General features: G+C 30.2%; 1 protein-coding gene across 1 annotated transcript; it reads right to left on the bottom strand.

The window, feature by feature from the left end:
- Positions 1 to 636: 636 nt before the first annotated feature.
- LOTGIDRAFT_238345 (hypothetical protein) lies at positions 637 to 11,961 on the bottom strand (the record flags this gene model as incomplete). The annotated part of the gene is made up of 24 exons (XM_009049947.1): positions 637 to 797; positions 1,273 to 1,442; positions 1,973 to 2,057; positions 2,260 to 2,470; positions 2,826 to 2,938; positions 3,197 to 3,404; positions 3,957 to 4,082; positions 4,474 to 4,644; positions 5,138 to 5,302; positions 5,773 to 5,943; positions 6,186 to 6,238; positions 6,523 to 6,639; positions 6,837 to 6,936; positions 7,285 to 7,386; positions 7,733 to 7,804; positions 8,255 to 8,413; positions 8,882 to 8,990; positions 9,380 to 9,541; positions 9,775 to 9,865; positions 10,128 to 10,159; positions 10,444 to 10,546; positions 10,802 to 10,867; positions 11,314 to 11,444; positions 11,863 to 11,961. Coding segments are annotated over 24 exons (2,977 nt in total), but the record flags the coding sequence as incomplete, so codon positions are not given.
- Between the last annotated feature and the right edge of the window lie 339 nt (positions 11,962 to 12,300).

The raw sequence follows: 12,300 nt of genomic DNA, 5'->3' as shown, positions 1-12,300 counted from the left end.
TGATGTTATTATAACATGTTAAGGTTTTAAAACAATTAATATACACTTTATTACCAATAATAGTGAAATTTTGTCCATATGCAAGATTCTTTTTACTTCGAGCATATTTAGCTGCAAATGAGATATATTATATTATATTATATTATAGGAAATTTACATCTAAATAATGATGAACAAATGAAATGATGTAGGTTTGAAAATATAATGCCCACAGACAATAATACCAGAAAGAATACATTCATACATGGATTCCCATAGTTTAGTAAACAATCATTAATAAAATGGCACATCAAGATGCTCCCTAAAAAAATCTATAAATATTGATTTACTTCACAAAAAAAATGTTAAACCAATCAACTGCTTTGTATAACGCATGTAAGCAATTCTGGGATTTATATTTTCAAAAATCTTATAATTTTCCTTATGGCAACCTCTGGTCTAAATTCCGAAAAAGACATAATGAAATAATTTTGATCTGCATTTTCTATCATGAATTACACAATACCTGAATATTACTGAACAGTCAAACTATTTTCACTATGTTAATAACACCAACTTAATTCAAATGATCACTGGTATTTTCCGAGAAAAATGTGAAAAAATATTATACTAATGATCTAAGATAATTAAAAAGATTTATTTCCATGCTCTAGATAATGCTCTTTTAGCTGCTAATTTTTGAGTTAAGAAAGAAACTAATATCATAATACATAATATAGATCCAATTAACGCATAATCAAAGTCTTCTTTTAAAACATCAAACATTTTAGATGGCATTACTCTGGTAAAAAATAAATCTGAAAAAAAAGACAAAAAAAATGATGAATTTCGAGTTTCATTTAGCAGTTTGTATTGTTAATACATATTTTCTTTTTTTTTTGTACATTATACCATGATAAAACCTGGATATCAATAATCTGATGTGTAATATCCATGTTGTTTTTTGTTTGTTGAATATTAAAATATCTGACTACTTGTAAGGACTACATCAATAATACTTCTAATCTGGGAGCCAGTTCAAAGAATGTAGGATACCTATGATATCCACTCAGCTACAAAATAGCATATACTAATTACTCTGCAATTTGATCATTGATTGCCAATTACATCTGTGTGGAGGGGAATACCAAATCGTAAGACTAACGGTTAAATTAAGAAAATTAACATTCCATTTCCAGTAAAAAGCCTTCAGATATTAACAGCCTCTTATGGTGAGGTTCCAACTCAAACAACAACCCTTGATATCTATATTTGCAGAATAAAACAGCTTACCTAGACCATAAGTAAAGATAAGAGATGTAGACTCTAAACCAGCTGGTCCAGTATAAATACCATCTACTCTATATAATGTTTTATTATAATTTAATATAGCTTCATTATGTATTGGTATTTCAGGTATATATGGTATAACACCTTCTTCCCTAGATAATAGATTGTTAAAACTATAAACCATACAATCATAATAATTATACACATATATCAACATTTTATACTAAACCATAAAAACCTTATGATGTATAACATGCCTTGAAGTTTGAGTATTTTTGGGCTAAAAGATGAAGGCATGATAGCTATATAGTCATTTTACACCATCTACACTCAGATCAAATGAAATCACAACTAAAAATGCAAAATTTCTTAGTAAAAGAGTCGAACTGTACACCCCAAAAAAACAGAAAAGTTGATTTCAGACAAAATTTGAATATGTATTATGGTGTATTTTACTACCTACAATCTTTTTCACAATGAATGTAGTAATAATAACACACTGCAAAACTCATTGGCCCATGTGTATTGTGGCAATCACTACTTCCGCACTTAATGTCAAATGGTCCCAGGTCAAATTGGATTTTTTGTTGAACTGGTAAGAGGTGAGTTTAGGAGTTTTTGGCCTATACCAATTACCGCTAGAAAAATAAATAACAAAGGTACACAAACCATATGGTTAGCTAATGAAAGAACTTAAACTTACATTGATTCTTGTGAAGGCATAGCAGGTCTTCTAGGATCTAATAATGCTTTAGGTAGAGATAATAATCCTCCAAATTTTAATGCAACTGTAAAGAGACAGAATATAAACTTTGATCTTTTCATTGTATAAACAAAGAGGCACCACATCCCAAACAGAACTAAATTGTATTCATATTATAATTGTGTCAACACAGAATTACCACGCATTATTGACATTAATTGACACCAGCAATAGCAGACTTTCCAAAGTTAAGACGAGCACCAAACTTTTAATATATCAATACTTACTAATAATATTTTTATTAGTTAAACCTTTCTCAGTAACAGTAGTTGACATGGAATATAAAGGAGATGAGAAGATATAAGATTGACGAAGTACTAATGGTTGTGGTGGTGGAGAAAGAGAAGAGAAGGCAGTAGAATTACTCTGTTCCTTTCCTTCATACATCTCTAATACAGCTAATTCATGTCGTCTATGTTTCTCACTAAAGTAAGAGTACTGAAAAACACAAATAATACCTGTTTTACGAAAACTTTTGGCTAAAATGAACAAAGTTATCTTTAGTCTATTACTAGAACTAATGAAGATTATTCTATATATGGTAAATAGAATGTCCAGAACCTGTTGCACTTTAAACTTATGTTACATAGTATATGAAGCACAACAGAATAAATCTAGAGTTAGGCTCATGTGACGTAATACAGCAATAGCTAATGGGTCTGACACTTACTATTCAGAGAGATGAACATGATGAAACATGGTTGATTGAGGATTTGTTAACATGATCAATTTGACTCGACATTCCTCCATCAAATCTAGCTCAACAACAGGAGTAAATATATCATATACTAACCACAAGCCAGTTTTCAGAATGTACTGTATTAATAGGTCCTTTAGCTCTCTTATGATTAACATGAAATACAATATGGCCTGTTACACCATCAATTAAATAGATGTTAAAAAACCCTGTAACTATAAAATATTCGAATATTATATTATTATTAGGCTGGATATACTTCAATCAGTTATCTCTCTTTATAAATGTCAAAGAAGCTCAATATAAATGTAACCTTGGTTTCCGACAAGGACTAATGGTAGATTCAGACAATGCAGACAACTCTCTCAACTCTGCCAATACAGCTTAACAACGAATGCAAACGTAGCCTGTAATCTAAGCTTTATCATGAAATGAAAATTTTCAAAATCAGTGTGCAAAAAACCAACCTTTATGATTTCCTGGAGAAGGTGGTTCTTCACCTTCAGCTACAACAGCTAATAAATTAGGATTAAGATATTTATAGAGTACACTTCTATCACCTAATACACGACCCTGAGAATGGACATGTTCTATAGCTCTTTTACCAACTACCTGTCTTATAGTCTGTTGATTTTTATTTAGATTTACATTCCATACTGCTTCAGCCATTAATCCCTGCAAATAACATACAACCATAGATATTACACTTTCAAATGTGTAAGCTCATAGCATATAAACTATTGAGAAAACCACTGGATGCCACTCTAAGTCTGGGTCACTCCACTTCGGGACCCTTCATATAATCCACACAGCTAATGAATAATACACATTAGGTATTGTAAGGAACATATTACAGTACCTGATTAAGAACACATGATTCAGTGTATTACTGTTATGGTATATTGGTCAATAGATGCACCATTATACTTCATGCCACAATACGTGTATCATATGGCATGGCTGTGTATCGATACTTAACACACTAGACATATAACATATAACTAGGCCTATATGTGATACAAATGCATCATAAGTTTCATCCGGTAAATTCCTGGCAACACTAGAGCCTATTGACAATACCAGTAATATAATTTCTCTGATAGGAAAATATACAGTAGTTAAAAACATTGAAAATATTACTCATCATTGTATTGTAGCTCTAATATCCAATAAAGCACTAATCCTGATGTTAATTAATGTAAGTGATTAATTGAATGTAATGATTACCTGATTTTTAGTATTGATAATTCTATAACCAGTAATAATATTAGTATTTAAATCTGTCAGGTGAAGATAGAGTTTAGGTAGTGATGTTTGTATAACTGGTCCAATACTTTCTGGGTATAGATGAATCTAGAATTAAAAAAAACACATAACAATAATAGATGCATTGTTATTCATCCAAGCAGGGGAGGTTCTTGTTCTGTCTTGAGAGCTTAAAGATCATGAAAGTGACTAAATACTGCATTGTGCCTCTGAAATCACAATGTTCTTGACCTCCCATACATACATGGACATCATTTACATAATTAGAAATAACTGCATGTAAATCTGTAAATCAGACATTTTAAACAGGTATGCTTCTTTTAATTGGAGAAAACTGAGACAGATTCTAAAACATGTATTGGAAAGTGATATGAATAGCTGTAATTGTACTAGTAAAGCTGACAACTGCATCATAACAAAGCATATTTATAACGAATAGATGCCATGGCTATTTTCAGGCATATAAAATAGAAATTACCTTTTTGTCATTATCCATTAAGAGAATACCTTTCAGAAAGTTAGAATCTATGTGATTTAATAAGGATACTTGTAAAACTTTATAGCCTAGATCTAAACCATGACTTGGTGTATCTTTTATTACAGTTCCTAAAGTAGGATTGATGGTAAATAACATCCCATTTCCAGTTCTCTAAAATATATAATTATAACAATATATAAAATTGCATTGCTTTAATATGACTGAAGGTTTTATCAATTTAAGACATTTTTGAAGTCAAAAATTCAAATTGGAAATATATTTCCTGTATTTGCATTATTGACAAAGATTAACATACTGACAGTGATATCATTCATTTGCACCATTCCAATCTTCAGTTAGACATCCGTGGGTCTTGCAATTCCACTTAAATCAGGCGTTTGATTTAGTCACTTTACATTATATAAGACCCTTTGCGATTGTGAAGCTAAGTTTTAGTGAAACTACATAGGTTTGGTTGAATTAAAATTGGAATGGTAAAAATCTCTGCTAACGGTGTCTCCACATAAAAAGTTTAGAAAACCTTTTTACAATCCCTTTAACTCATGAATTTGTACATTTATGAGTTATTATCAAGTAAGTTTCAATAAGCTATTCTGCCAGAGGACCACTATACCATTAAGTATGTTCCAAACTTTAAACTTACCTTATTTTTACCAATAATAGCACACTGAGGTGGATGGGGGAAATGAGCTGTAGTTCTCTGTATCAGTAATAACATTGACAGCTCACCAAATTTATTATAAGGTACTAAATCAGATAAATAATGCTGCCATACAATCTTTCCAGTATGACTTCTAATACCAAATATCTACAATTTATATTAAAACATTTACAGCAAACATATTGTACAATTTACACAAACGTACTGTACAATTAACACAAACATATTGTACAATTTACACAAATGTACTGTACAATTAACATAAACATATTGTACAAATTACACAAAACGTACTGTACAATTTCCATAAAGATATTGCACAATTTCATGAAGATATTACACAAACATATCAATGTGCAATTTACACAAACATACTGCTTAAATTACACAAATATTTCTTTGTACAATTTACACAAACATCAGTTAAATTCGCTATAATTTACACAAGCCATATGTACACAATTTACTCACATGTACTGTACAATTATACAGTATTTCCTCTAAAAGACTGTACAATTTACACAAATATTTTTTACAATTTGCAAAGAAGCATCATTATTATAAGTTATCCTCTGCTTAATCTGTGATAAAGTGACGTATGTTAAAATATGTCCTACCTTGCCAGGTTTAGTAACAGCTACAATGACTTTATGAAGATTAAATTCATCTCTAATCATATCTTCTTCCTCTTCTATTTCATCTTCTTCTTGATCAATATCTTCATCACTGAGAGTAGGGGCAGGGTGTCGTAAACCTTGTAACTTCTCCACCATCTTGATTACAAATAACTATAATTGACAATATTCTAAATTATTCACTTCCTTTCACAATGCAATTGAGGTGCTCAAAGAAAAAATCCTGATATCCAATAAAACGTTTTAACAGAGATAGCTGCATATAAAAAATATCACAAAGCTACCTTGTTTCTACATAAGTACTGTACATATGAAAATAATGATATTCGAGCTATACGTGCAAAAATCTGTCTCAGTTTTAGTGTTTATCTTATGATTATGTGTTTTTTACTTACCTTGAGTTGTGATAATTGTGCTCTCAGTCTCTTTATAAACATAACAAATATTTCTGCAAATAATACAAACAAATTCCATTGCCAAGACAAAACACAAATAAATTATATAACCAAATTAACCTTTTTAAGCAACAGACATCATGCTATTATACCAAATATATTTCTTACTGAGTGATCCTTAAAGTCATGAATTTTTCCCATACCTCTATGCTAGAGACGCCCAAGTTGTGATAAACCATCAGTAAGTGTGCAGGTCAAGATAATGATACTTTTAGTAAAGTATAGTCTCATTTTTGTCTTATTATAGGGAATAGTTTTATTGAAGGTAAAAGCTTACCATCATTAGATCCAAATTCATCTTCAAATTTAGCCTGATTTTCTGAGACTGGTAGATCCACCATTTCTAGAGCTAATATATAGGCTAATGCTTCTTCTCTTCTCCACGATACTCGACCTGGTATTCAAAGTAAAATTGTTGCATAATAAGACACAATGGCAAAAAATCCTTCAGTTTAAAAGTAACAGCTGACAGCCATGTCCACCATATCCAAGTATTATAAAATATAATTTCAAAAACCAGTTTAAAAAATATATCCAATAATGGCTATTTTTAACAAAAGTATTGTACCACAAGGGTTTAATGTTACTCACCTGCCTTCTGTACAACTTGTAAAGCATAATCTTCAGATAATATAGCTATTTTACATCCTATTCTAGAATCTCTTCTCTTAGTAAATATCAGACTACTGACCTATTATAAAATACAAATTAATCAAAATACAATCAATATTCTAAACAATGGAGGAATTTACTAACAACTTTGAGAAAAAAAAACTGATATAAGTACAGTTGATGGTTCATTTGTGTATTTGCCATTTGGAGCCAGTTATTTAAGAAATTTAAATTTTTTTCTAAATATTTTGCACAACAGACAGTTGTCCTCAACTAAAAATATTAACTTGTAAAAGAGCGCACTTTTTTATCAAATGTAATGCAATTGAAAATCATATAGAAACATATCTTTAATATCATTTTTAACACTCAAAAAAGCTTTAAGGTAAGCAAAATAGTTATGAGAATAATTTTTTATTACCCGTACCTTCTTAGGCAGTCCATGAGAATTAGCAAAAGGTATTTTCTGACTAAGATCTGTATTTTCTTGTCCTGTTTTTATATCATATCCAGATATAGTTACCATAGGCTGAAATAAAACAAAGAACATTTACACTACTTTATAAGTACGATGAGAATAGGATAGAGAATAAATTAGTATGAAATCATATGTGACTGTTGTTTTCTAGCTGGTAAACTGGTCTACAACACAATTTCACTCTAGTTTGAAAATCATAAATTGTGTGATCGCTATTGATTTTTTTCCCAGTCAAACAATTTTCAAGCAAGGTTTAAAAGGTTACAAGACACTACTCTATTGGCAAATATGGTCAAATCAACCTCCCCAAGATGGACTTTAAAGTATAAAAGTTTCACAGACAATGCAGAGATCATCTATAACTCCCTCCCTGCTTAATTCAAGATTTGTAATTTACCTCAGTTGTTGATTTTTGTAAAGCTACTATCAATGTTTTATCTTCATGTTCAACTATTTCTGCTGCAGATACCTGTAAATATACAACCAGATTGAGAGTTCTGAGGATATTGTATACTATGGACATTTCAAACAAGCCAAGCAAATCATCCACTTACTTACCAATCAAATTTTCAGTATATCAAGGACTGTAGCTCTGAAAAGATTTGTTGTATTGTGCTCCAATTTGAACACATCAGACATATTGTTTATATTGCTACACACTAATTTTGATAAAAAATCTGAAAACTGCTGTTGCCTTTATTGTGTTCCCAAGCCATTTTAAATATATCTTTAGTATATAAAGGGTTGAAACTTCTTCAATAATTGTTGAATCCTACCAGAACAAGATTTCATAATTCATTAACTTTCCAAACAAGTTTAGGACTATTTCTGAAGAATTAAATGTAGTCAATGTATATAATCAAGTAGAGACTAAAAATAGGTAGAATTGTATGTTGTAATTCGAATCAAATTCACTTACTTTTGGCATATCTTTAATAATTTTTACTTTTCCACCATCAATTGTTAAAACAACTAAATGATCTTTAGATATACGTAATATACATTCTTTTTCAAACCCTGTTATACCATTTAAAGGGGTTTCTAAACTGGTTTCTGTTGTAGCTTCAAAGCCCAAGTCCTTAAATAATACCAGATATAACCATTATTAAAATAATTTGGTGACAGATTAGCTTGGTCACGGATTAACATAAGCTACAACTTGTCGCCGAAACCCTATTTATATTGTGTAAAATTATATAATAGAAATAAAATACTGTTTAAATCATTAAAATAATTTACATGGTTGTTCTAACATGTACTGAAAATTACAACCATTTCATCTACTTTGCAAAATTTTCTCATGGCAACGAACATTTTAGCCGAAAATAGTGCAGATCAAGAACAAAAGTAACTTTTTATGTCTCTTTATAAGCTCTTTAATTTGATGTTATAATTTTATGGGATGAAATAATCCGCTAAAATTGAGCAACAATAAACTGAAATGATAACTGTTCATTTATATATATTTAACAGAGCATTGTCCTTGGTATGGAGTAGTGGTTAATTTTTTTAGAGTTTTACTTCTATTGTCTGACTAAATGCTTACCCTTAAAGAAGTGGTAATAAAACTATTTCCATCTCGTAGACCAACATGTTGAATAGCTTGTTTTGATGGTACATAACATACCAGTTGACTTCCTTTTAATATCATACAGCTAAATTAAACAGAAAATAATCATTATAAATATAAATTTTTTAAATTTCTATAGGTCAAAAAAAAAGTGAATGATTATGATGTAATAGAAAACTTAATTTAACAAATTGAAAAAAAACATAAAATGAGGTTAAATATTCATTTTATGAGCATTTTTATAAATATAACTATCGAAAGCCACTGTCAGTTGTAGTGACGGATGTTATATAATAATTACAGAAAAAATAGAAGAAGTGAATAAAAGTGGTAGTTGTCTTGACAAGGTACTGATAATCCTGCACCAAACACCATATGCTAACTCGTCTATTTGCAATATCAACAAAACCAACTCAAATTCTGTATAATAGATCATTACGTAGAAGATATTCAAAACTCATATCTTTCACTTACCTGACGTCATCTGAAACCCATGGAGCATGGACAGATCGTTCAGACACAAGGCTGCCATCTTGATTTATAGCTGCTATGGTTACCTCAGCATTACGAGATAAACCTACGGCCATGTAGTTATCATCTTCTGTTACAGCCAGTAACCATCTATTAATTGTATTACTGGAATTACAAATACTTCCAGATGAATTGACAACAAAACAATAATGAATTTTTTTTAGGAATAACTAACTATTGCTTTCAGGTTCTTGCAGATCTGTTCTATTAAAAAACTAAAAAAAACTATCAGGACTGTATAGAAATCCCTGTCTGTTGCTGTCAAGTTAACAATAATTAAGTTGTAGATTTGTAGAGTGTCACATGACCTTTCAAAATATGTAAATTATAATACCCACCTCTTTGGTAGATTAGTTTGCCATAATTTCTTTCCATCATTTGTTTTGATATTATACAAACCATTTGATGTAGCAACAAGAAAACTGTCAGCTGAAAGGATTTAAATAATATATCAAGAAAATTGAGTTGAAAACATGATCCTGGCAACAAATATATAGTCAATTACGTCTTACATTATAAATTTATATCACAAAAACTGAAAGGGGTTTTCGAAATTTTTCAAGTATTTCAGGGACATTTACTGCATTGATTAGCAAGATTCCAATTTTTGGTCAGATATCACAAACGCTGCTACAGACATACAAAAACCTTTGAAATATTTCATTTTTAAATCCTAGAAAAAGAAACCTACCCTTTTCATTACTTGTGAAAATGGAGGTTGATCTAGAAGAAAAACAAATGAAAATTTCAATGTCAATATAGCAGAACAAAAATGCTCCAAAAAAGCACTATGAAATATAACTGTGTTCATCATTAACATTATTTATATATAAGTTTTCAAAAATACAGAAATTTGTAGGACATACACAGAAAAAGTGTAAAATAAAAAATTAAGCCTATTGGAAATCTAACTCCTCGTAATTCAATGTAATGTAAATAATAAATTAATTCTATTCTAGAGTTTTTAATCTTCTCTCTCATATTTGAAAATAATAAATATCAAATACCTTATATTATTTTCTGTTCCAAGTTTGACTTCCCATAATAATAATGATGTTCCCATCTGCCAACTTCTAATAAAATCACCTCCAGATAATACACTTATTAATGCTACAAATACAAGAAGAAATATGAAATAAAAGCATTAAATTGTAACAGTAACTGTAAAGACTACCATTAATAAACATGCAAGTGACACTATTATAGAATAGCTGTATCTATAATTCTAAAAATTAGCCAAAAAAGCCTAGAAAACTGAAGGAAATTTTATTTAAGTTCATTTGATACAGCCAACAATTCATAAAATCCTCCCCAAAATTTTTTATAGATTTACGTTTACTCTATAGATAATAGGTCATAACTTACTATTTGATTGATACAGTAAACTATCAACTCTGCCACGTTCAGTTTCTTCAAAAACTCTTCTCCATGCTACACAATAAAATCATTATAACAGTAAGAAAACGGACCAAATTATTCAAATCCTTTTACCATAATATGTAAATGTAATATTTAGTTTTTAATTCTGTTTGAGTGGCTTGGATCTTTTCCAAATAATGAATATTGCCAAAAAGTGTTTTTCTGGGGAATAAGTTCTTCTTTACTCTCCCCAATGTGAGTTTCAAAGACATTATCAAGTTCATTTAGAGCACCTCCTTTGAAGCTATGCCAAGCCGTACAACAAACCACAGACTGTGCTCATATAAAGAAACCTTGAGTAATGGTATTAACAATAACTCATTGTGCAAGTTTATGACAATCTCATCCTGATAGTCAATAGATTAAGCGTTTATCATGCAGAACATTAGTGCAGATTATACAAAGGCGTTGAATTCATATTGTTATTAGTGAAGTTGACGTAAGGCAATTAGGCCTACCTAGACTTCCATTATGTGCATGTATTGAAGCTACAACATGTTTTTCAGTACTAACAAATAATCGTTTCCCTGTTGCTGCAGAAGACTGATCCCAAAATAAATTCTCAACTTTTCCAACATAATCTTGTTTCCTGAAAGAAATAAATATATAATAAAGTTTATTTAAATTATCCTCTGTTTGGTGTTCAATAACTGCCTGTAAGCTGTAAAGTTCTACTAGTACTGGTCCTAGCTACCAGTGATATTGTTTCTATTGGATTCTAATGTATAGACTACTATCATCTATTCATACAATAACATAGTCAATAATAATATTAATAACATAGACTTTTGTAGCCAAGAATGGGCAGTAATAGCATTGGCCATAGGAATTGGTTGTTGCCTGAGGCAACAAAAAAGTTACAACGTCAGTAAATGCTACACATGTTATAATAAAGTAGTCAATCCCCCACCCCCTCCAAAATTGACCTTTTAAGTAAACACCTGCTGCGCTATTAGTTTCGCATTGATTAACGCCTTCGAGACACAAATGTGGACAAAGTTTCATACCAATCAAATAATCCCATCTGATCTTCATACAAACAAAATACATGCTGTAATTGTAAAATCAAAAAGAAAAACGTGAAATGCATATTGCAAGCCGACATGTTTTGTAGCTTTTCAGCCTTCATTGTATATTACATTGAAGAGTTCCAATTCCGGAAATGGCTGCGTTATCAACTTTAGAGAAGGAGTGGTGAAATTAAACTAATAATTTAGGAATGTTTCTAGGTAAAAAAAACCTTCAAATATCCGGAAGCATCTTCAGTAGAATATAGAGTTTCTATCTAAAGACACGTGAGTGTGAATTTTTTTTGTTCCATTGTGTTATTTGGCTTTTTTATCAGGTTAATTCGACATGATCATCCAATAAGCAAAGATGTATATTTTTATTTTTTTTATTAGCTATTAGATCTACCAAAATGTTTTGATACCAACAATACAAAA

Source organism: Lottia gigantea, assembly GCF_000327385.1.
Source record: "Lottia gigantea unplaced genomic scaffold LOTGIsca_141, whole genome shotgun sequence".
Taxonomy (NCBI): Eukaryota; Metazoa; Mollusca; class Gastropoda; family Lottiidae; genus Lottia; species Lottia gigantea.
The sequence above is the reverse complement of the archived record's forward strand: the minus strand, read 5'-3'. Positions and strand labels throughout refer to the sequence as shown.